Below are 25,661 nucleotides of genomic sequence, written 5' to 3'. Positions count from 1 at the left end.
AATTAGTGGCTACAAGACTGTGTTCCCTAGACACTCTCGTAGCACCAACTGTTATTAATTGTTCTTGTCCCTGTAAAGGAAAGAATCTTTTGCGGGTACTTCTCATTGCATATGCAATAGCTAGCGTTGCCTTCTTCCTTGTGTGTCATGCGTGTTGTTTTCATCCCTGACACTTCTACGCATGCGTGTCGGGTTCCTAGACATAGTTGGAGCAGATTCTACTAGCCATAGGCTGTTCCCCGGGGCTCGTCAGGGAAAGATGGTCCCTGTTCTTCGGTGGCACCTTACCCTCTCAGGCCTCATGCCACAGAGCAAATGAGTAAACAGCTGGAACTGTGTCAGATTTGGCAGCCTTTAAATCCAGAGGACTCCTTATCTGTCAAGTTCCTGTCAGCTCCGACTCACAGCCTGGCTGAAGCTAGAATTGCAGGAACTTCAAACATATTTGCTGGGTGGCTACCACTTAGCATCCCTTTGGAGTTTAATCATAAGCATGACTTCTTCCTTGGACTCACCAGAGACTCTGCTTATTAAAAGCTGCAGAGACAGGGTTTGCTACCACCATCCTTGAATTAAGCCTGGTAGTCACGGTGCAGGTAAGTGCATGGACAGGTCGATGACCTGATGTTCTAGTTAGTGTCGGCTGATCCCAGGGTATTTTTAACCTCCAAGGAAATCATGAGGCCTCTGACTTCCTCATTCGTACAGACAGAGGAACTGTACTGGATTTAGCTTTCGGTATGTTTGTTCCCAGTGGGAGCTAGATCCATGTTCAGAAGGAACCTAGGAAGCCAGCAGGGGAACTGAACACACATGGACTCTTACCATGGGCAACTAAAATAATCTCTAGTAATTTCTAGGTTGGTTCTGTCTGTCTGTTCTACCTTTTTGGACTTCCCACTTACTCATGGATCACAGACTCACCCTATGAAGACTTGCTGGGATCCACGTGGAAAGCCACACCGGTCAGAGCGTCAGGAATAAGCAGGTTCATTTATTATCTGAAAACCCACGGCAGGGACAGGAGACGTTGCTCAGTGGATAGACCGTCAAGCATGCACAAAGCTCTGGATCTGATGTCCAGATGTGATTCTGCACACCTGTGATCCTACCATTTGGGAGGTAGATGCAGGGGGACCAGAAGATCAGTTATTACATCCTCACTACAGAGTGAGTTTAAGCCCAGCCTGTACCTCCTAGGACTTTGACAACCAGACAAGAAAACCAGACCAGACAGAAAATAAAAGCCACCGCAGAACTCGGTGTGTGCTCTTGTTCTCCAGATCACAGCTGGGCAGGTGATCCTTTTGGACTTTTCTGGGCCCACACCCCTGTTGTCAGTTGAAAATCAGGATGTGGCTGTGCTGAGGGAGCTCTCTGAGCATGGATGAGTGGCCCTGAGTGGCCCCTGCTGAGTTCTTTCCTCCACGTCTGGCCAGTCAGTCGCCCCATTGCCTGGGCTTTTTAGATGACCGTGGCTGAACTCCAGGTGGCAGGCGGAGGCACAAGCATCCTGAAGTCAAGAGTCAGAACCACTATATCACTGCATCCTTTGTAAAACCCTGACCGGAACACATTGCTGGCCAGCCCAGGGCCAAGGGGTGGGCACATAAACCATTCAGTGTGTGGTAAAGGGAACTGAAAACTCATGGAGTGTTGTTGTAAAGCGACAAGAGGAACTTAGGACTCCTATACAATCACTTCTTTTGAGCATGATGAGTTCATCCATGGTTTAAATCTCTAGTTATCAAAACCTGGGTTATTCATAGCCAATCCTGGCTATTTACCTTGAGAGAAAAGATTTGAGTGGATGGTCTTCAGCTGACATTCATTCTAAAGCCAAGGAAAAAGCCGGGTTCAGAACTAAGTGTTTTAGTTAGGACAGATGACAGAGGTTCTGGTTAGTCAACAAAATGATGGACTGGGTATTAGGACTATCTTGTACCTCACTGGTACAAATTGGCATAATTATGCTCTAATTGTATTTTGAGAGAAAAGTTTTATTTTAACAGGAAGGGTGATATGTAGGAGGAGCTAAGGTGGGAGGAGTACTGAGAGGAAGAGAAGGAGTAAGGAGAGGAGGAGAAGAAGGAGAGGAGAAGCTAGGTGATGAGAGAGAGAAAGAGAGGGGAGACAGGGAGGCAGATGTTCACATATCTCCACCAGTCAAAGATAGTTGATATACCTAGGTTGGGTAGTGGGTTACACTTCTGATTGAGCATTACCAAACTTATAAATCCTATGATTAACATTTTTTTAAAAATATATAAGTGCAAAAAGGAAAAGGGGGCATGGGATAGGGGTTTCCTAAGGGGGGAATGGGGAAAGGGGATGGCATCTGAAGTGTAAATAAAATATACAATAAAAAAAAATGAAAAAAAGTTCCATTCAAAAAAAAAAAAAAAAAAAAACCTGGGTCATACCCTGGTTGTTCACTCGGTAATACAACATACCCTCTGGTGAGAAGCCGACACCCATAGTGGCTTATGAGTCACACTTCGCCAAGTATACCAGTGAGGCTTTGGCCCCCATGTTAGAGTCTCATTTACTTGCTTATATTATTATGCATGGTTCCAAGATCTTTCTTCTCCATGGCCTTGTCCATTTGTATGCCTCCCATCCATCCCTGTGCTTTCCAGATAAACACTGCACAGTAGAGAACTTCTTAGTGGGATCTATTATGTATCAGTGTCCCAGCCCTTATGCAGAAAGCTGTCCCCTTCACAGCTGGGTGACTGGCACAGTGCCTCCTATGAATAAGTCATCCAACACATATTTGTTGAAGAGATTTAAATGTGATTTTTCAGCCAGTAAGTACACATTCTTTGGGAGCAATACATGCATTAGAAACCCAAGATGGACTCACAAGCTCCTACAAAAGGCCTCATACATAGGACTTGAAGGGTCAATAGATAGTCCTGGAGAGACTTTTACACATTGATACCTTAGGAATTTGAATTAGGTCAGGTGTTCTGAATTTTACATCTTGGAAATGCGTGTATTATAATTTATTCAAATGGATGGGGCCCCAGTTCCCAGAGACTGTCTTTTGTATACTGCCTTTCATTGATGTGAATATTTTATAGTTTGTAATAAGTACCAGTAACTATTATCCCTGCTGGTTTGAGAACCACTGATTACATAAAGGGCTGTTCTCAGTTGGCTAGGGTTATTGGATCTATAATTTTTAGGGCTTTTCTCTCTTTGTTTGATCTGCTTTGTAGCCTCTGACCAGTTCATAGGTCAAGCAAATGTCCCCCTACTGTTTGCAGTCTGAAAACCTGTTCGTGTCTGTTCAGAAGCTTTGTTTAATTTTGTTGCAGAACACTCTTGGTAAGGCGGTTGTTAGAAGCTGAAGCTTACCAAACATTGCCAAGGCAGCTAGGGTAGCCACTAGAGACTTTATGCAAAGCATTTTACACAAATTACCACTACCACCAGCTCCAGCTGGGTTGGAAATAGCTCAACGGCTGGCACAAGAGAGTGTGGTGTTGGGGAACAGGAGAATGGGGTACAAACAGGTTCTGGGATTTTATACACACAGTGTCTAGAGTGGAAACAGCTGCTGAGTTACAATCAGATTCTTCTACCCTAGAAAGAATAAATAAGAAAATCGGAAAGAAAAAGCTGTCTTTGGCCTCCAAGTTTCCTCTTTAGTAGCTGAAACAGGAAGGTTCTAAAGTACAAACTAGAAAAATGTAGCCTTGGGCCCACGAGTCCCACATGCTCCTGAAGCTGGGCCCAGGGAGCTGAAAGAACAAGGTGGTACTTACATTCCAGAGATCTCAGAGGCCACAAGTCTGAGATCGAAGAGCTGAGAGAAAGGCTCAAGAACCCCATAGTCCTTAAGTCATCAGATACCCTACAAAAGGCTCCATCTTGTTGCTTTATCTAAAATGCACCATTGCAAGTGTCCAGATGCTCACGTCCGTAGATTCCCCTACACCCAGGCAGCAGGTGCAGATCATATGCCCTGCTGTGAGCAGCACACATTCATGGCCCCATCTTTTCCTGCTGCCCCAACCGGAGTCTAAAACAAAAACCTCTTTCTCGAAACCAACCTGTAGTCATTTGTCAATGCTGATGTACAGACTGTGCAGCTTAAGGGACAGAAATGTACAGTCTTGCGGGTCTGTAGGCAGCAAGTCTGGGATCAAAGTACAGACGGGCCTGCTTTTTTCTGACACTTTGAAGAACAACCTGCCCTTTGCTAGCTCCTTGGTTCTGAGACTTTCCTGGCAGCCTTTGACATGGAGCTGCATCACCCAGTCTCTGCCCTCACAAGGACTCTCCTCACCCCCCATACATAGCTATCTTTGTATCCAATCTCCCCCTTTTGCAAGGTCACTAGTCATATTGGGTTGGGCACCCACCCACTCCTGTATGACCTCATCTTATATCTGTAATCATTCTGTGGCTACATAAGGTCACATTCTGAGGTCCAGGGGTTAGGACTTTGATGTTTGAACTTCAGGGAGACATGGTCTGGTCATGTCACCACCATTCTGGCCCTTAGCCTTCCCCTATCCCATGGTCCTCAGCGTCAGCCTCATAGTTGGATCCTGTCAGCTGGCATGCTCCATGGACTGTAACCTTTACCAGGGATTTTCACTCGAAGCTATTCATAGCAGCCCCGTGCCGTCGCTGCCTTTATTCCAAGCATTTCTGCCAGAGTAGGGGGTCTCTTTGCAAAACCCTGTCCAAGTGAACATTTGTTGATTGCATAGAAACACACAAGTAAATAGCATCGGTGATTACGAGACCATGGCTCTGCCCCCAGCGTGGACTGTGTGTGAGATGCACAACTCTTGCATTCCCAGCTTTGAGTTTCCATCAGCTGAGCTCTGGTCTGAATGTGCCTCTTAACTCACTACAGACTCAGGCTAATGCTCTCGAGCTGCCTTTCAGGGTCAGTTCAGGCCACCTGTCTGCTTCTCATCTCTGTCGGGGCTTCTGGTCCAAATGACAGCGCAGAGCACAGTTGTCTCCTTCCCACCCCTTGATGTAACAAGTCTCATCTTCTCATGCTTCTTTTTTGCTTCAGGATTCCTCTCCCTGGGCTTCTTTTCTTGCCTCTCAGTGGCCTTGACAGAGCTGCCACTCTCCTAACCCGATGCTTTTCTTACCTCTGCAGCTCTCTCTAATCTCACTTCAGCCCTGCCTTGCTCTCTGGACGTCAGAACTATCTTAGCTCCTTCCCCCACCCCGCCCCCCAAACTCAGCTCTTGCCCTGTTTGACCTCTGCAGTTCCCAGTGACACATCTTAGGTTCCTTCCTAAAGGCCATTTTCAAGGTTGCAGTACCACAAAATCCTTGTGACTCAAGACTGATCCTGATGAAGGAGCATCATCTCCACTGACTAAGTTTGTGGGGAGACAGGTTGCCCCTCAAACTCTGGCATGGGGGTCGTCTGTGTCCAGTGTCACATGTTTACACATTCACAGTTACAAGAGCATAGCTAACATGGTAGCATCTAGTGGCAGAGCACGTGGAAAGCCTTGTTGAGCTTGGATTCATTTTGTCTTAATCCGTGTCGGTGAGATCAAAGCTAGCACAGCCTATCCTTTTGAGGATTCAGGTCCCGGAGTCCTGCATCTCTTTCTCTTGCTGTTGGGTTTGTATACAACCCACGCATGTATGTGCTGGATGCCCTCTGCTTCAGCCTCACAGCATGACAAGTCTTGACCCAGGAGGACTCCTACAACACCATCTGCATATCACTTTCTACTGCATAGGACAGTTCCGGCATTGCTCGCCCTCCTCCTAAGAAGTGGCATTGAACACTGACAGGTGACAAAAGCTCACTTTAAAATCTGTGCGGAAAACACATGCTAAATTCTATAAATTTTCTTTTAGTAAATACCTAATAATATTTAAATATTTATTTTCCACTATTTCTATCAAGCATTCTGTCATAATATCAAATACTATCACAGATGCACAATAAGAAATTAGATAAATCAAGACTTAGCAGATACAGAAGAAAATCGCTCACTAAGCATCTTTCTATGAGTAAGCCGATATCTCTTTATAGGGAAGTATATAGTCTGACTTTGTTTGCATGGTGAAACTCGAATGCTTACTTCACACACTAATAAAAGTGCTGGGTAACTGTAAGCCACGCCCACCCCCAGTAGAGGAATGTGATTATTCATGATTCTCATAGCTTTTCTGACTTCTCTACAACAAGGCAGATAAGACATTTAAACTTACTTTATGTTTTCCAGACAAAAATCATGTAAACTGCTTTTCTCTAAGCGCCATGTTTGTTTTGGTCCCTTGCAGCCTACAGTGACTTAGGGTACTACATCATCAACAAGCTGCATCACGTGGATGAGTCCGTGGGGAGCAAAACACGAAGGGCCTTCCTGTATCTCGCTGCCTTCCCTTTCATGGATGCCATGGTGAGTGGGGGGGAAACTGTGGGCTTTCCTTCTTCTTCACGGCAGAATATGTCTGTCATAGAATTCGCTGATTTACGGATTGTAGTGTGTCTGGTTCAGTAGTCGAAGGGCATTCATGTTTCTGTGCAGTCAGTCTGCAGGGCCTTTTATGTTGCATGCTAAAGCTGTTCCTATCCCTGCCCTATCCCAGAGACCATGCTCCACTCTCTGTTTCTACGAGTGTGACTATGTTAAGGTACTGCACGCGGGGACTCAGGCATTGTTCCTTCTCTCCTGCCTGGCTGATCTCATTTTAGATATTGTCAATGTTCTCTGTCTGTTACAGAATGTGCCAGGCTTTCGTTCCTTTGTAAGGCAGAATAATGTTTCCTGGTAAAGATAAAATACATTTGCCCATCTACTCATTTGTAGTCTTCCATCTTTGGCTACTGTGATTAAAATTATGAACATGAGTGTACAAATATCCTTTTGAGTCCCTGCTTTCAGTTCTTTGGGGATATATATATATATAATATATATATATACACATATATACATATATATATCATATATATACATATATGTATATATATAATCAATTTATGGTAATCATGTATATTTGCCACAAGTTATAACAGACAGCAAGAAAGCACAATTGAACATTCTGATTCGGTTATTACGTGGGGTTCTTTTTTTTTTTTTTTTATGGTAGGTTTCAGTTACAGGTGATGGGGACCACACTTGCTACTTGTGTGGTATGAACATACGGGTTTCACAGTGTACTTCTCCTGGACATCCTGATGGGTGATGTTGTCACTCAGTTACCAGTCTTATCATAGAGACCAAGAACCTTAATGAATCCTGTGTCCGTGGTAGGGAAGATAAGGCTTATTTGTATTCCTTTTGGTGTAGCTTGCAGAGATAATACAAAGTTAACAACATTTAATACCTAATCGTAAATTTTTCTCTGGCTCCTTTGTAAACTGCTACTGGTGGGAGGCTTGGGTCACCAGTGGACAGCTGCTCCTGAATTTTCCTTTGGCCATCTGTGTTGCCCCTGATAACTGACGCAGGTGAACCCAAGAACAGGTCAAAGACACTATACGGTCCTCACACAGGACCTAGAGCTTCTCGAGTCAGGTCTCCATGCTGAAGCAAGTTAAGGTTGAGCTGGATAGCCTGAGCCTATGATGTCACTCTGTCCTTCCTGTAAACTGGAAGTGAGGATCTAAACAGAGACTGGTAATTATACAGTGAATTCTGAGAACTCGTGACTTTTCATAGAAGGCAGTTGCAGACTCTCGGATGCTTTGCCTTCTGTGCCCTGCCAGCTGTTTTCTTTGCCACAACAGCGTTTTTAAAGCTCAGGCCAAGTGAAGCATCTCTCACCCCAAACCCCAGACCCAGATATCAAAAACTGAAAGCTCCACGAATGGTACCACATCTGGGAAATCATACGCCCAGTTTCATGTGTGAGAAACTGGTTCATATACAAAAATATTTTAAATACTATATATAGAGACTTACTTTTTTTCTTTTTTTTTTAAGGAGGGGACATGGAGGGGGAGGGAAGGAAGGGAGGGAGGGATGGAGCTAAATACTATATAGAGAGACTTACTGCAGACTCTTTGTATAAGAAGCACACATTTTATGTTTAGACCTTGGTCCCAACCTCTGGTTATCTATCTACCTATCCATCTATCCATCCATCCATTATCCATCCATATCTATCTATCTGTCTGTCTATCATCTATCTATCTATCTATCTATCTATCTATCTATCATCTATCCTTAGATATAAATTTGTAATAATGAACATTTATAAGAAGCACTCATCTCTTTCTCATTCATCTATACATTCATCTGCACACATGCACATGCACATGAATATCCCTGCAGCACATTCCTGATAACTTAGTTGGGGAGGTAATTTTTAGAAGTCATGAAACTTTTCACCCAGATGGCATTAAGACAACAAGACAGCCTACAAAGTGCTATTACAAGTGTTAGCTACATGTTAAAAAAAAATTTTTTTTTTTGACACATTGGGACCTCGGAGCTGGGAAAGGGAGTAAAGGCAGCAGCTGCTCCAGAAAATCTCAGCCTCGGTCCAGTTTTTCTGCTCATCCTGTTCAGCTCAGGTACCATCTCATTTCTCTGTGTTCTAGTTTGTTTTCTGTGGCTGTGATGAAGATCATAGCCGGAAGCAGCATGGAGAGGAAAGGGTTTATTTCATCTCACAACTCCTGATTGTAGTCCATCATTGAGCGAGCCGAGGCAGGAGCGAGAGGCAGGAGCCAACAGAGACTGTGGCTTATTACTGACCTATTTTCCTATGGCTTATTCAGCCCGCTTAATTATACAACCTAGACCGACCTGTCTAGGAGTCGTACTGTCTATAATGGGCCAAACCCTTTTGTATCAGTCATCAATCAAAAAAATTCCCCCACAGGCTTGCCTATAGACTATTCTGACAGAGACATTTTCTCGTTTGAGGTTCCCTCTTCTGAAATCTAACTGGCAGTCTATTGGTTCAATTGGCCATTGAGGTAGGATGTGACGTTCTTACACAGATCCTGTTGTGACATCAACCTCTACACCTGCTGCCAGCTGAGCTGCGGGTCACCTGTTCTAGGGCCTTCCTCCTAGCCTCCCTCAAACACACAAAGCCAAGCTCAGATCCAGGAGACCACATACTCACAGAGCCCTGATCTGCTCTTGAGCTGATGACCCTCAGAACCACCTCAGAACCCTCAGCCTAATGAGCTGTCCAGAAGGAAAAGCCATTTGGGGATCAAGAATGCTTCAGGGGAGCTCTTGTGTCCTCCACTCTTGTTAGTCAGTCAGCTTCCAGTCACAGAGACCAACCCAACTGGTCAGCCCACCTCCTCATCAGTGCTACTGAATAAATGAGTGCCGTCATCCACTCTGATCTAGCATGGAGCTAGCCACCAGATGAAGTTACATATACCAGCAAAAGGCTTGCCGAGCCCACTGCTACGACCCTTAGAGGTACAGAGTGTGTTTTATGAATACCTGGTAAGCAGTAATGCAAGAAACATCACAATCCCAGATATGTCTCTCACTGAAAATTCTGTTCTTTCCAACAGGCGTGGACTCATGCTGGCATCCTCTTAAAACACAAATACAGTTTCCTGGTGGGATGTGCCTCAATCTCAGATGTCATAGCTCAGGTAACTACGGTCTGTGTGTTTGTCGCAGCTTCTCAGAGTGACCTTCTGATGGAACTGTCTGGGTGGAACTGAGGTGTGGAGCCATATTTACAGTTATGTCTGTGTGGTGCTTCCCAGGGTTTGGCTCACAGCCCATACGGATTCTTACTGTTGCTTGATGAGTGAGAGAAGGTAATATCGTGTGAGCAGACTATGTCCAGTCTTGCTAGGATGGAGGTCGTACAGATTTAAATTAAGTTTGTAAGATCTGGACCATCGTTCCTGAGCTGTGAACGGGCAGTGGTTAGTAAGGATGCTGGCGAGATGGCTCAGTGGGTAAAGCACCCGCCTAGCAAAGATGAGGACCACAGTATAGAACCCCAGTCCTGGGTAAAGTGTGTAACAGCGTTTGTCAATAATCCTCGCACTGGGGGGATGGGAAGGAGAGACAGGAGGACCCCGGGGGCTTGCTGGACAGCCAATCTCACTGAAACAGCTAGCTCCAGGTTCAGTGAGATACCTGTCTCAGAATGGAAGATGGAGGGTGATGGAGGAAGACATCTCCAGAAACCTCTGGCCCCCACATGTGCATACACAAGTGAGGGTGCATGCACACACACACACACGTGCACCCGCGCACACACAGTGATAGCAGAGTAACACCAAGTATGTTTTGGGACAGTCACATATGGTCACTGTGCTCTTATCCTGGTCCCCATGCCCTCTGCAGGGCCTGGAAGAACATAGTCTGTCACAAGGTTCTAGAAGGAGCACCTGGGACTCATGGAATCATTCTTCTTTCCTGTTCTCTTTCTTTATAAAAAACTTTATTTCTTACTGTGGGTGGGGCACACATACTAGGCACACATGGAGATCATAGGACGACTTGGTGCAGTCAATTCTTTCCTTCCACCTTTGCCTGGGTTCCGGGAATTGAACTCATGTCACCAGCAAGCTCTTTATCTGCTGAGCCATCTTACCAACCCTGTATTTTTTGTTGTTTTTTTTTTGGGGGGGGGGATCTGTTTATTTATTTTGGGGGGAGTCTGTTTATTTATTTGTTATATGATCTGTCTCTACAGCCTAGGCTGACTTTGAACACTCTGATCCTCCTGCCTCAAACTTCCAAGCACTGGGATGATTCTTAAGCATGGTTTCTTATTTGGGTCCCATGAAGTTCTAGCTCTTACACATCATTTCCCCCACGGTCTTATTAGGGCTACACTCTCTCCGTGATGAAACGCCATGCAAGTGACCTGAGCAGGTCGGGGAGGAAAGGGTCAATTTGGTTTATACTTCTACATCCTGGCCCATCATTAAAGGAAGTCAAGACAGGAACTCAAGGCAGGATCCTGGAGGCAGGAGCTGATGCAGTGCCCATGGAGGAACACTGCTTACTGGCTCGTAAATCATGGCTTGTTCAGCCTGCTTTCTTACAGAACTCAGAATCACCAGCCCAGGGGTGGTACCCCTCACAATGAGCCAGGCCCTCCCCATCAACCACTAAGAAAATGTCCTATAGGCTTTCCTATAGCCCGGATGTTATGGGGGTATTTTCTTAATTGAGGTTCCCTCTTCTCAGTTGACTTTAGTTTGTGTCAAGTTGACATAAAACTAACCAGCATGCCCACAGTTTAAAATGAACCTGGAAGTTGATGCCGCTGTCTGACCATATTGTATTGTGGCAAGAAGGCTTGGGTTTCCCTTCACTTTGCCGGTTCTCAGGGCTGACACGAGCCCCCGCTTCCCATTCCTCTCCTTATGTTTCTGAGAAGAAGATGCAACCCCTACAATGTATCAGTATGAGCACAACTCAACTATGCAGGTAGGGTGGGGCTTGAGAATAATGTGTTTCTAGATGGAGGGTCAGACTATCATCATCTCACACTTCAAAATTTTTCATTCTGCCTACTGGCGGGCCGCTCCTGCATCCCTCTCATTGTATATCCCACCTATAAGCTGCTGCTTGGAAATCATCTAGTTAAACTGTTAGGCTTGCCTCCCTAAAGACCAAGAATTAAATTTCCAAATTAATTGCATTTACTCCATAGATAGCTAGAAAAAGTAATTGAAAATAATTCTTGCTAACATATGTGGGCGTGTGTGTGCCTGAATACCAGCTAGCATCATTCTTTGATATATCTTGTTAATTTTCCTGTACAGCTATTAAAGCTTTGTCCCAGTGTTACTGCCGGCATCCTCTGAGAACCGGACTAAGCCGTCTTATCCACTCGTTATTTAATTTGAAGTGAGAGAAACGGCTCCCCTTCCAAACAGCAGCGGCAGTTCAGCGGGGGGGGGGGGTTTGTAGATATGTATTATTTCAAAGGCACAAAGACAAAAGAAAGCCAAAAAGGGGGGAAAGGCATTTAGCTCTGCCTCGGATAAATATAGTAGGCATCTAGGGACAGGAAAACAAAAAAGCATGCTTATGGAAAAGACTTTGCCCAACGCCTACAGCCACTTTCCTCCTTCATTTTCACCCTGATCCTGGCCCCTGATTATTGGAAACAACAGTCTGGTTAGGGGAAGGGAAGGAGGCTGAGTTCAGATGCTGTCTGGCCCCAGGCTGTTCCTGGTAGTTATTTTAAACCTTGTTGCTTGAGTTCCTGCCACAGTTTGTTTGGGAGAGTAAATATGATTTTCATTTGTAAGTCTTCTCTTCTGCCCCCCCTTCCCCGCCCCCACTCCCCACTCCACCCTGCTTTATTCTGTTCATTTGTAAATGGGTCGAATGCAAAGCACTCTGAACTAACTACCTTGCCATTGCCAATGCAAAAACACAACTCTCACCTCCAAAGGAATAAGACAGTTTTTTTTTTTTTTTCTGAAGCTAAATATGGACCACCATGGCCGAAGAATACAGATTTAGGTTACCCTGAATTCCATCACGGGTGTGGTGCTAGTTTGACAAAGTTTTTATAGTAACAGAACAAAGAAAATCATAAACCAAGAAACTTTCTGAATACATTGGTGGAAACAGGTAGGCAGGTTTCAGCAAAGCAAAGCAGGGGCACTCAGCTTACAAGCCCTAGATGCTTTAGTTAGTGGAAATGGCGGTTTTGTCAATACAATCCAAATGGTTTTATCTGTTAGTGTCAGGATGTCAGGGCCTGACAGAGGTGGACGAGGAATGGCTTTTTACAAGGCTAAAGGTAGCCCCAGATAAATTGTAATTAGGCCCTGGGCCTGCAATAAATAGTTCATCTTCTCCTCCGCCACTGCAGTTCTAATTGACCAGTCAGCCTTGCAGGAGCTGCAATGGAAGGAGCAGCTTTTCCCAGGAACTTTCATAGTACCAGTGAATGAGTGAGAAAGTAAATCAGTGAGGAAATTGCTTAATAATACTCAGAACTCAAGCAGCAGTTCCCAGTTTAAAAAAAATCACCCCAGAGTTTATGGGTTCACATAATCGTACAAGTAGAGGCATGTGACCTTCTCTCCACCTCCACATGGAGTGTCCCAGTCAGTCCTAGGTGTCCCAGTGAGTGACGCCACCAGGGACTTTATGAAAATGCCACTGGTTTGTTTTATTCCATGGTTATCCAGGCTTTTACTTGTTCAGCGTCAAAGTGAGAATTCTCCTGATGCTGTTTGTCCTCCTGGTATCTCCCACACCCTGCCCTCTGCTGAAACCCACTCTCGGCTTCTGAGGTCATCCGAAAACCCTGTCAGCATTGCCTTCTTTCAGCTCAGCCTTTGACAACTCCCTAACCTTGCCTGACCCTTGTACCTGTGCTGGCAGCAAAGCATGCGGGGCTCTGTGACTTCAGCTGACCCTAGGGAGCTGCCGTACACTTCCCAGGGGATGACCTCGGTTCCTACTTCACAGATTCTTTTCTTGTGGCCATGTTCTGCAAACTTAAACCTCCAGCCTCCACGCCCCCTCATTTGGAGAGGTGGTGTCTTTCTTTCAAGGCCACCCTCTCTATCTGCACCTCAGGTCGTGATCTAGCCTGCCTTCTCGGGAGCATTATTACTTAGTTTTCAGTGACTCTCTGTCCCCCTGGACGATTGTCTGGGTACATACACATACTCGGAAAACACAAGGGCAGCAAGCAGCTTTCTCTGGAGCCCCATGTACCTCTTGGGCCACTCTCTCTTCCTCTTTATTCTACTTCTTAGAAGGATGGCTTCCACTCACTGCCTCCGTTTTTTGGTTTTTGTTTTTGTTTTTCCTACTTCCTTTTCAGTGTGTTCCCTGCACAGGTCTGTCTTCACCTCCCTCCCTCAGTCCTCCCAGATGTTATTCCTAAAGACCTTTAGACCCAGCAGGCAGTCTCCATGGTCTCCTAGCCACCTCAAGAGCTTCTCACTTTAGACTCCTCCCTTCCCTAGGAAACCGTCCTGCTAGGCCTCATTCTGCCCGTGAAGATCCTAACTCAAGCCCATGATGGTCTGGATGTAAACTGCTGTCCCTCCCTCGCCCATTTCACATACAGGAGGGTTGGTCTCTGTAAGGGGTGGAGCCTTAGATCATTGAGGGCTGCCTCTGGAGGAATTGTAGAATCCCAGTATCTCTGGTTTCATAAGTTCAAGGTTCCTGTCACAAACAACCCCTCCATTGCCACTGGCCGTAAAGTGACACAGCCAAGGTAGGCAGAGAAGTTCTGCTGGGGGCTGCACTGTGCTATTCAGGATTCCTAGCCTCTAAATCTGCATCAAGTAGGCCCTCCTATAGAACAACAAGACACAATCATGTTGTCTCCTGAGTTTATAGCATCCAGAGCGTGACTGTGAATCCCCCTTTAAATATCCAAAGCCTCACCCTCTCCACACAAAGCTACCCATGGGCTCCTGGGTAACATTCACACTCAGGTATTCCAAAGACACCCAGAGCCTGAATTGAAGATCTTCTATAGCAAGAATTCTGCCAAGTCAATTGGCAGGTGTGGTCACCTGGCTAGAAACATAGGTGCCACCCTGGGGGCATCTTCCTTTATCAGGAAGGGTTATGTTCTAGCCCTTAGTGTCTCTTCCTTTTGCTGTGCCTTCTCTGTGGCTGTCAGTTACACTGACTGGAAATCACCCCTTCCTACCCACAGTAGGGAGTGAACAGCCTCCTCACTCACCCAGCTGCCCTGGCTCCCCACTGTTCTCATTCACTAAGATCCTGACCACATCAGTCTCTGATTAAAGGGATGCTTGCAACTCTCAGTCCTAATGCTGCCTGAGGACGAGCCAGAGCCCCACAGACCCTTCTGCCTCTCTAGCCCCAGCATTGCCCCCTCCCCACCTTGCTCTCTGGTCCACAGTCCAGATACCACAGCTTCTCCAGCCTGGAAGAACTATTCTGCCTCAGTTCCCTCCACCTCCTTCCTGTTCCTCACACCTCTGCTCAGCGTAAAGGTCTCAGCTTGGGCAGTGCCGCCAGACATGCTTCCCCGACTGCAGGGACTCTGTCCTGACAGGCAGTGTGTGCTCGCTGGCCCGTTGTTTGATTAGTGTGTCTGTCCTCTGCACTAGACTGTCAGCCCCATGAAGTCAGTCTGGGTCTGACTCTATCACTGAGTACCAGGGCCTGGCCTGGGGCTGTCCCCTGGAACACTGGGGACATCCTCACACCAACACAGCAGGTTCCTTCCAAACATAGTCTGACATGCTTTTGGTGGCCATGTCTGATGCAGAAGCTCTGGGCTAGAATGCAGAGTGCATAGGTGATCCTACAAGTCAGCCATGAAGAGATAAGACCTGGGACAGGTGCTGGGCTGCATGCTTTAGTCTCTGACAGTTTCAGGGGGAGGCTGACAGCAGGTTCACCTTGGCCTTGGAAGCTCCCCCCGGACAAGCCCATCCACCTGTCACCCTTGTGCTGCATGGGCTGCTATCTTGTCACCCCCACACGCTTACTCTTTTCTGGTGCATATCTCCCTCTTGTTCAGGTCCTCCTTCACAGCCCTGTTCCTCAGGCTTCTGTCCTGACAGCTAAGGATTCAGAGGACATGCTGAGTTTCACATTCTCACTCCACACAACCAGGTTTCAGGCTCTACATGTCACCACTAGGGTTTGCAGGGCACTTTACGTAAAAACGTGGAGCTTGCTATGGATGTCCTACTCCAAGCCTGCATCCGAGGGAGGGGGTTCTGACTAGTTAACAAAGTAAGACGGCATTGTGTCCACAGCCCCAGACGCCCAAGCTTCTGACCCATTCAGTGTGTTCCAGCAAGCTTCCTCCTGCTGCTTCATCTCTTTCAGCTCACTGCCTTTGGTCCAACTCAAAGCAGCATGGGGACATCATGGGCATCCTTACTTCCATCCCTCCTCAGCATGCCCACTTGGCATGACAAATGTGTCCGAGGCTGGCTGAATGAGACAGTGATCATCTTCCCAGCCTGTCTGCCCATGTTGCCCATGTTCTCAGCTGCCTGCTCATAGCCCCATATCCACGTAGCTCCTCTGTCCTCTGTGTTCTGAGGACCCAATGTTGAGGTTGGCCACATTTCTGAGGGCTGCAGGATGAAAAGGGTAGTGCACTGTAAACTCCGCTTTCAAGACGGAGCCATCCAAGAGAGATTTACACTTCATCATGACTTCAGTCTCTCCTGACTACAGTGGTCACTTCTACCAACCGCATAACCCATTTTTCAACCTCTAAATATCACCACTGTGGTTTGGAGTTTTGTAGATGGTAAATATGAAGCCTGTTATATCTAAGTACAGGACATCCAGGGCTCTGACTGGATAAACAGACAGGCATTGTAGTCACATGTAGTTAATATTTTAATAACTTGCCCAGCTTAGTATTTTATATATTTTTTAATTTAGGTTGTTCGTCGTCGTTTCCAGCAGTGGTTGGAACGGCATTATAGAGCATTTTATCCTATAAATGTTCCTGCCCATCTACCCCTGTGTATCACTGACTGCCATGGGTTTTTCCCCTGGTGTGGAAAAAGCCTCTGGTGGCCACTGGGGAGGAAGCTAAGAGGTCAAAGTTTCTAGGTATTTCTTAGTTGGTAATCCTAACTAGAAGTGCTATTGCCTTAAAAGAGTCTCAATGGTGGATCTAACAGAACCATGGCTGTGATCCCCGAGTCAACCCAGGGCACCTGCATCTGGGTCATGGGAGATCAGAATCGGGTCAGTTCTCTGCATCAAGTTTGTGGGTTCAGGGTGGCCTGGCCTCTGAGGCCCGCGTGCCTTCTTTCCACTGACCTGCCCTGTTTGCTCTCCCACAGGTTGTTTTCGTAGCCATTTTGCTTCACAGTCACCTAGAATGCCGAGAGCCGCTGCTCATCCCCATCCTGTCTCTGTACATGGGTGCACTCGTGCGCTGCACCACACTGTGCCTGGGCTACTACAGGAACATCCACGACATCATCCCCGACAGGAGCGGCCCAGAGCTGGGGGTGCGTGCACCTTTTGACTTTTTGAAATGTTAACGTGTGCTCGTCGTACAGAGTAACAGGACTCGGTGTGCAGTTGTCCTATTTGCGTGTATTAAGTGTTGGTCATACTTGCTATTCTGAATCCCTCTACCCCCATGCCTCTCTGCCTAACCCCCAGGGCAGTCTTTACCTGCTCAACCACCGTCTGACCAAGACCCAGAGAACATGACATGAGAACCCAATGCGATAAGTCCAAAGGTCACATACTCGGGGGTTTTCTGAGGGGAAAACAGTCAGAGCAGAGTGAACTCTGGGGACAGCCAGGAATGACCACTCTGCTTCCTCCTGTTCAAAGGAGGAGACAGTGTGTCACATCAGCTCAAGAGCTTTAGGCAGTACACAGTGACAGGAAATCCAAGATACGGCCTCTAGTTTCAAACAGCTTTAACACAGTACCCGTAACCTCCCTTACTCTCTGTGGCAATCTCTTCCATGGTCCAGAAAGTTTTAGGGTTTGTGGGACCTTTGTGCCAGGGTCTTATTGTTTTTGACATTATAGCCCTGGGCTCTGTTTATATTCTCTGCACTGGTCAGTCCCAGTTTTCTTAATTGAGCATGACCTAGGGACTGGGCAGAGCTTTAGGTACTATAGTGTGCCGGGAAATCTTAAGATATGGTCTCTAACTCAATAGGCAAGTAAGGCCAGCACAGCAGCAACAAGTGGGGGTGGGGTGAACCTAAGGGAGTCCAAAACAGATCTACCCTGCAAGGAACCTAAAGGCCTCCAATTTTGGTCCTGTGGTCCAAGAAGCCTCCTTGGAGAAGTCTGGGCCTTAAAAGTCAATTAAGAATCAAGTTAAAGGCTGGAGAGATGGCTCAGTGGTTAAGAGCACTGACTGCTCTTCCAGAGGTCCTGAGTTCAATTCCCAGCACCCACATGGTGGCTCACAATCATCTGCAATGGGGTCTGATGCCCTCTTCTGGTGTGTCTGAAGAGAGTAATGGTGAATACATAAATAAATGTTTTTTATTTTATATATAAAAAACATCAAGTTAGGAGTGAAGCACCAAGCTTTCTCGTCACAGGCTGTGAGCAGGACTGGGCTGTGTGCATGCTTGCTTCTCCTACCGCATGCATTAGACAGAATCTCTCGTCCTAGCTCTAAGGCAGGCAGGAAGGATCACGTCTAACCCTGACCACACTCCACCTCAGGCCCCAGCTTAACCATACAATGCTTTCATCCGTGTCACAACAGTAATTGCGTTGACCGTGTACCTCATTCTAGGTCAAGGTGTCATTGAAATCCTACCTAGTTATTGCTACCACGAGGCCAGCCACAATTATCTTGATAGGACCAATCTCTCTGTCTCTGTCTCTGTCTCTGTTTCTCTGTCTCTCTCTCTCTCTCTCTCTCTCTCTCTCTCTCTCTCTCTCTCTCTCTCTGTCTCTCTCTCTGTCTCTCTCTCTCTCTCTCTGTCTCTCTCTCTCTCTGTCTCTCTCTCTCCCTCCCTCCCTCCCTCCCTCCCTCCCTCCTTCCCTCCTTCCCTCCCTTCCCTTCCCATCTTCTGCCTCCAGTGAAGGGAAAGAAATCAAAATACCTGAAAGGGTTCCATGATGTAACTCTTAACTCTCTTAAGAAACGAAACCTAGGTTTCGTAACAGAAACCAGGCTTGAAAGCTAGCACACACCTAGGCTGTAGATGTCTTAGGACCCGCCTTGTGCTTCAGTGCCTTTTGTTCCACTTGGGCTTCTGCTCAGTGTGTGGCTCCTGTGGAGGAGTCAGAGGTGGGAGTCGCTGTAGCCGAGCTCAGTGGTTCTACAGTAATTAGACACATACGTATATATTGACTGATTCCAAAGTAGATTATCATAGCTTTTTCTTTCTCAGAGTTACCTCCTACTGACATGGCTTCAAGCCAGCCACTGTGATGGCACAAACAGAGACTCATTTGAAACCTGCTTTCTCGGGCCCTGGAGCTGGGCGCCACCTTGTAGGGAGGCTGGTTCTGCATATGGAAAACAGTGGTCGGGATCCATCAGGATTCATCCACTGTGTGCTTTGATTTCACAGTGGCTCGCCAGCTGTCTGAATTAATTTTGAATAAGACTGTACACTTAGATTTAATTCCACTTGGCATGTCTACAGAGGCTTTTCTGTATGGTGTTGTAAGCCGTAATGAAGTTACTATTGATTGGCATATGAGGGACAGGCTTTGATTTTTTTTAGGCTGTTTTCTGTTCTGCTTCTGGAACCTAATGAACTTTGACCTCTGTTTCCCAACATAGGGCGATGCAACCATAAGAAAGATGCTGAGCTTCTGGTGGCCTCTGGCTCTGATTCTGGCCACGCAGCGAATCAGTCGGCCCATTGTCAACCTTTTTGTGTCCCGGGACCTTGGTGGAAGTTCTGCTGCTACAGAGGTAGGGGACTTTGTGAGCCCGTGGGCACATGTCGTGGGATAGAAATGATACATACTCCTTTCCAGGTCACTGCAAGAGCTCAGGCACACACATGTCATATGACACAATGACAAAGGAAGCCGCCGTAATTGGGTGACTTTTGAAATTTTCTGTTTCTGTGACTATGGAAGACAATGTCTTCGTCCTTCTCATTAGTACATGAGGAACTGAGGCATAGGAGGGGAAGGCAAGGCAGAACCTGCTAGAACCTGGGATGGTGAGAACATTCTAGAACATTCTCTGACCTCCTTCCCATAGCCCTTCCCGCTCTCCACAGTGTCAGCCTGCAGCCTCTTCACTGTTGCTGCAAAGGATGATGGGACATGCCTGTAGGAACTCTAGCAGTGCCCAGAGCTCCCGCCATGACCCAGCCTAGCCGCACCTGCTCTGCCCCTGGGCCATGCCACCTATGGGCTCTTTGACAATCTGCCCTCCTGAAGATGAGGGTCTCCTGTGTGTATTCACTCAAAACTCCAGAAATGGATCTGGAAACTGGCTGCCATTCCACCAGAAGAGTTGACTCATCCGTTCCTTCTCGAGAGTTGGGGATCAAACAGAGTGACCTCATTTGTTTCCTCCTCCATTGCCTTCTGGAGAATCAATTCTGTTGCTGGCACCTCTGATCCTTTAGGAAGGCTGGTGGCTTCTCATTAAGGCCTCCTGTTTACACCTGGCCTTGACTGCACTGTCAGCAGCTCCCCAGCCTGGAGCATCCTGCCAGTTTCCATGTCCTGGGAAGAGCTCCTGTTGGCCAGGAGAAGATGCCTATAATAAATCAAAAGCAGAATGCTTTCTCTGGCCCCTGCTTGTTCCTGGACTTTGGTATCTGAGTCACCGATGTCACCCTGGGTGGCTGTTATAGTGCAGCAGCTTTGTCAGTCAGATACTGACTTTCCACGTGTATGGAGCCCGCACTGATTATGTGCTAAATTCCATCTTCCCGTAAATAAACCAAAAAGAGGACAGATTCTGTATTAGGCATTTCCAAATTGCCAGCTATGGCGTAGAAGCTCAGCACGTGGGGAACAGAGCTGATGGGCCTGGGCTGTGTGCTTCCGCCTCAGGCATTCATGTGCATTTTAGTCATTTCCCATCAGCCCTGTGTGATTAATATTACCAGTGCCATTTCTGCAGAGAAATTGAGATGAGGGTCTAAGCTCCCATCTCACATAGGAGCAGAAGGGAGGCTTGGATCCAGGCCTGCCTGACCATGATGGTCTTTTATGTTAGGCCACGCCAGGCCACGCCAAGTTTCCTCACATAGCTGTGGCCTGTATCGTGTCCTTGTGTGCTGGGCACAGTTGTTCCGTCCGTTAAAACAGATGAAGCCTGACTTCCTCCTCCACAGAGTTAAAACACCAACAGCTAGAGCTTAGCTGTAGACGCCAGACTTATGATTTTTCTCCTTTGCATTCATGCAGGAAAAGAAAAACCCTTTGCATGGAAACCTGTCAGTGGCCCTTCCTATATGAAATATTTATTGATTTTACCGAATAAAAATGTTGAGTTAGACCTCTAGGAGCAAGTAGCCTGAAACGTGTTGTGTTAGAGAGACAGTGGCACAAAGTGTGCCATGCTGAAGGAAAGCATGGAAGTGGAGAAGCAGTGACAGCCTAAGACTCTGCTCCTAGCGTTGTTTTGGGACCCGTATAGGTCTTGAGGGGATAGCTCAGTGTGGCCCGGAGTCTGCATTAACAGTTTCCGTCTATAATCCTGCAGAGATGCAGGATCCTTGAACAAGTTGGCTAGCTCGGTGAGCCAAGTGAATGATGAGTTTGAGGGAGAGGCCCTCCCTCTCAGGATGTAAGGTGGAGGGCATTCGAGGAAGATACCCAGTGTCAGCCTGGCCTACACACACACGTGCAACACATGCCCCCACACATATGATCACACACATGCATACTGCACACACATACAAACACCACATGAGATTGTGAGTAACTTGGGAGCTTGGTTAGGCCTGATGGAAAGAGCCAAGATTCTGGTGTCTAAGGGGGCTGGATTGAAACCTTGGCTTTTTAAACAGGGAATCTGGCCTGTTCTTCATCGGAGTCTTGTGAAGCATCATCTCCCCGGTATCCTCTCTACTCTGCATCAGACTGTTGTGTGACTAGTGAAGACATGGACAGATGCACCTCTAGATGCCCTGGCAGATCCCGGAGGACTTCCTGCTGATGCCCACACTGACACTGTCTATTTTCCCCTTACAGGCAGTGGCCATTCTGACAGCTACCTACCCCGTGGGTCACATGCCATATGGCTGGTTGACAGAAATCCGTGCTGTCTACCCTGCTTTTGACAAGGTGAGACCTCTATGGCATGGTGTCAGAAACACACATCATAACGTTGCCACTTGATGGACTGGGGTCTCCAAGGAGAAACCCTGGGCGTTTTCCTCTGAGAATGACAGAGGAGAGTGATCCTTCTCTTGCTGCAGGTTCTGCAGTCCTTTTCCAGATTGGTCTTCCTGTGGTTCCTCTTGTGAGTATTTTCAAGAGGGAAAGTGAATAACCCACCCCCCAGATGAAACTTACTGGATTTTGTTCCTGTGGCTTATTATTGTCTAGTGTGTGTCATACCTTGTGGGTGCTCTACTAGATGGCCAAGTTGTGGACGTGTGAGGCCCCTAGGGGCTTGACCTCTTATGAGGTCACATGGCTGTCTTTCTGTGTCAGGGAGATATTTACGGTGTCCTATTTGGGGGTTCTCTTAAGGTATATTTACTTATATATATATGTATGTGCTCTGTAAGTCTATGTGCACCGGATGCATGTAGGTACCGTCAGAGGCCAGAGGACATCAGATACCTTGGGTTGGAGTTATAGATGTGGGTGCTGGGAGCCATCTCTCCAGCTCCGTATCTCCACTCTCCAGTTTAGCCAGAACCCCCAGTGGCCAGCAGCTCCACCCTCTTGTGACTGTTGGTCCCTCCAAGGGAGGTATCTAACTCTCCTGGTGTCATCTTTGGCTTGGTGGGGACTGTCCTGCTTGTCATTTAATAACTGTCTACTTTATTACACCTCTGTTTTTGAAATGAATGGCTAGCAAGGCATAAGACTTCCATACAATGGCATATAAAGTTCTAAAAGGGAAACGTGGAAGAGGAGAGACCAGCCTGGCACTTGAAGCAAGTTCCGCCTTGATTTTTCCCAGCAGTAGCTCAGAGTCTTTGCTACCTGTTTCCTCTTATCCCATTGTGACTACGGGGAGAAAGGCCCAGCCGTGTTCTCCAGCAGCTCAACATGGGCAGCTGGGCTCCTGCACGTGGCTGTCACTGCACCTGCTCCCTCATGCTCCCTTACCCTCACTCCAACTTCTTGTGGGGACGCAAGCAAGGCCAGGCCAGAGCTCACAATGCCTGCTTCGGAAAAGGCCTCTTTTACCAAGGCCAGCCTTGTAGAATACAGCTTCCTAGAGAGGTAACCGACTGCTTCCATCCCATATCACAGCCTAAGTCCAGGGTATTCCCCCAAATTAGACAAAGACCATCATCCCACCTGCTACCTGAACATGCACACACAATACACATGCACACACATGCGTACACACACACACACACACACACACACACACACACATTCTGTTCTCGCCTCCCGTGACCGCATTCTTCCACACTGCCCCGCCTCCTGCTATTCCTCCTGTCCCTTCCCCTTCCTTTCTTGGGTACACACATAAAGTCTGACTCCTCTCACTGCAGGCCCCCCAGGTGTCCTAACATGAGATAGGGTAGCGAACTTCCACAGGACCGCTGCTAAGGCCTTCCCTCAGCAGCCTGCTGGTTCCCAGCCACCGCCAGTTACATCTGGATGCAGCACACGCTGAGAGCTTCTCCTAGGTAGTGTTTTTGGTTGATTCATGCAGGCCCCTGAGACTACGAAGGTGTGAGTTGCTGTAAGAGGCAGACCTTCTGTTAGGGAGTTAACACACTCTACACACAGGAGCGCTGCTTTCACTTCAAGGAGCATGTGTGTAGTGAGTCCTAGAAAACCAACGTGGATGTTGGTCTTCGCTAAATTTCTGTTCTCCCTTTGGTAGGCAAGATTATTTAATGCAACTTACAGACAAGAGAGCAGGTACTGAAATGGGCGAGCTGTTGGCTGGGACTATCCCATCTGAAGTTGGTTTTGGCTACCTTATAATAATAAAACTTAACAATACCACCCTGTATGTCTTCAGCAAGAACACCCAATACAAACATTGTCTTACCCTTAATCACAGGTTACAAGCTATGATTTTTTTTTTTAATGAGCCTACCTCTGGCCAGAAACTAGAGTTACTTGGGATCCTTTTAAAACCTCACCCATTGTTGCCACACATTCCAGTGAGCAATTGCAAGCCACGGTTGAAAAGGCCATCTGGCCACCAGTACCTCAGACCTCTCTGTGTGGGCCTCAACATTCCCTGTCTTGACTACTGTAGTCTTCGACCTCTCCGTGGGTTCCAAGGGGAGAGATTTAAGATGTTTCACATGCCTTGAGGTGGTTCTGGCTAAATATAAGCCTTGTGTGCAACGTTTCTAGTTTTTTAGTTGTTGCCTCTCAAAGAACTCATCAGGCAAGTAAAATGAAACTCTTGTCTCATGCTGCTGTACCAGCTCACTTTCAGCTACGTCTGCAGTGATATGGATGCATAGTTCTCTAACCCATGAAGAGTTCTCACACCGGCCAGCAGTATGGGCTAAGTGTGTTAGGGTGAGATTGCCTAGCCCCCCTCCCCTCATTCAATGGCTGTGGAACCAGGTGTCATGGATAGCATTTGTTCCTTGGCTCTGGAGTTAATTTGATCTAGGATGGAGCGGGGTGCTGCTCTGATTTTCTCCGAGTGAGGCTTTTCTTAGTTAGAGCATGGTTGGCAGTGGGCTAGCCCAGCCAGAGCAGGCTTCCTCCTCTGTCACTGTGCTTCTTGGTGTCCTGTGAGAGGATATGAGAACCACCTGCTTACAGGCTTTTCTCACAGCTCGGTGTAGCCAACGGCCCTTGATAGTCTGTCCTGCATAAGAAAGGCTGTGCAAAGCATTTCTGGGCTAGAGAGTGGGCAAGACACGCTCTATTTAATCGCAGAGGTGCATAGGGGTCTGAGCATGTGTGGACATATTGTCTACCCAGGCAGGTCCTGCAACATCAGGGGGGAGGCCAAGAAGCTGTTGGAGAGGCTTTCAAAAGCAGATTGGCTGGGAAGGGGATGTGTGTTCAGAAGAGGTGAATTCTGAAAACCAGGAAATCCAACAGTGGGGGAGAGACAAAGGCCTGGATGTGGGGGACCGCTGGGAGCCTGTTTGGGATGCAGGTGGGAATAACACTGGGCAGGCATGTCTGGAGTGCAGAGCAACCTGTAAGAGCTCAAGGTGAGTTTTATTCTTTGGTAGAGACAGAGGACCCCCAGAGATCAGTGAGCCATGGCATTTAAGGAGACACCAACTCTGGTGGCCAGGCACAGGTTCTGCTGAAGCCAAAAGGGGACACATGAGTCAGGGAACGGGCTGCAGAGCCAAGGCCCTTCAGGGTGAGGTGGCAACCTGGTGCCAAGGGCAGAGGACTGAAAGAGCCCAGAGTTCCCTCTGGTTAATGTTTCTGGGCAGGAACCCGACAGCCACTTCAGAGACCCAGCGTGACAGCCATCTTCCAAGCTGTCACTTGAAATCAGTACTCGAGGCACGTCAAATAAAACAAGGTGCTCTTTGTGATCTAGGGGCTCAGCCGAGGATAAGCCCGCTGTGTCACCACTGTCATTCTCTTTCCCCAGAATAACCCCAGCAATAAACTGGCAAACACAAGCAACACGGTCACCTCGGCCCACATCAAGAAGTTCACCTTTGTCTGCATGGCACTGTCACTGACGGTAAGCAGAGAGTGGGGATGCCAGAGAGTGCATGTGCTCCCTCTGTCTCAGCGTGAGTGGGTGTGCTCACAAAGAGGGAGGTTGTGGACTTAAAGGAAGGAATCCTGCATTCCACAATGTGATGCCCGACCGTCTTAATTAATGACTGTTGTCCAAGACCATTACTTTAGGAATGGAAGTATTTACATTGCTTCTCAGGCCCACAGATATGATCAACCAGGACAGCTTTAATTTGAATAGTATCTGTGTGTGTATAAAGATCCCCTTCCTGGACCCCTTTCTATTTTATTTACTAAGTCAGGGTCTCTCATTTAACCTGGGTCCTGATGATTCAGCTCCTGTAGCTAACCAGCTGCTTCTACGGGATCTCTCCATCTCCCGAGTGCTAGGATTACAGGCCTGCTGTCATAAGAACCATGCCACCCCGCAGGCATTGCTTGTCTCTAGGACTTGAACCTAGAGCACTGAGCATGCTAGGC

The 25,661-nt window shown here is 47.3% G+C and overlaps 1 protein-coding gene across 1 annotated transcript in view; it reads left to right on the top strand.

The window, feature by feature from the left end:
* Ankh (ANKH inorganic pyrophosphate transport regulator) overlaps positions 1 to 25,661 on the top strand; it is a 126,649-nt gene that overhangs the window by 77,989 nt on the left and 22,999 nt on the right. Inside the window, exons 3-8 of the mRNA XM_034523490.1 lie at positions 6,286 to 6,404; positions 9,494 to 9,577; positions 16,733 to 16,903; positions 19,171 to 19,305; positions 21,555 to 21,647; positions 25,087 to 25,182. Coding sequence (XP_034379381.1) covers positions 6,286 to 6,404; positions 9,494 to 9,577; positions 16,733 to 16,903; positions 19,171 to 19,305; positions 21,555 to 21,647; positions 25,087 to 25,182 — 698 coding nt within the window. The remainder of the gene's footprint in view (positions 1 to 6,285; positions 6,405 to 9,493; positions 9,578 to 16,732; positions 16,904 to 19,170; positions 19,306 to 21,554; positions 21,648 to 25,086; positions 25,183 to 25,661) is intronic.

This window comes from Arvicanthis niloticus, chromosome 19 (genome assembly GCF_011762505.2).
Source record: "Arvicanthis niloticus isolate mArvNil1 chromosome 19, mArvNil1.pat.X, whole genome shotgun sequence".
Lineage (NCBI taxonomy): Eukaryota > Metazoa > Chordata > Mammalia > Rodentia > Muridae > Arvicanthis > Arvicanthis niloticus.
This window is presented reverse-complemented; position numbering and strand designations above follow the sequence as displayed.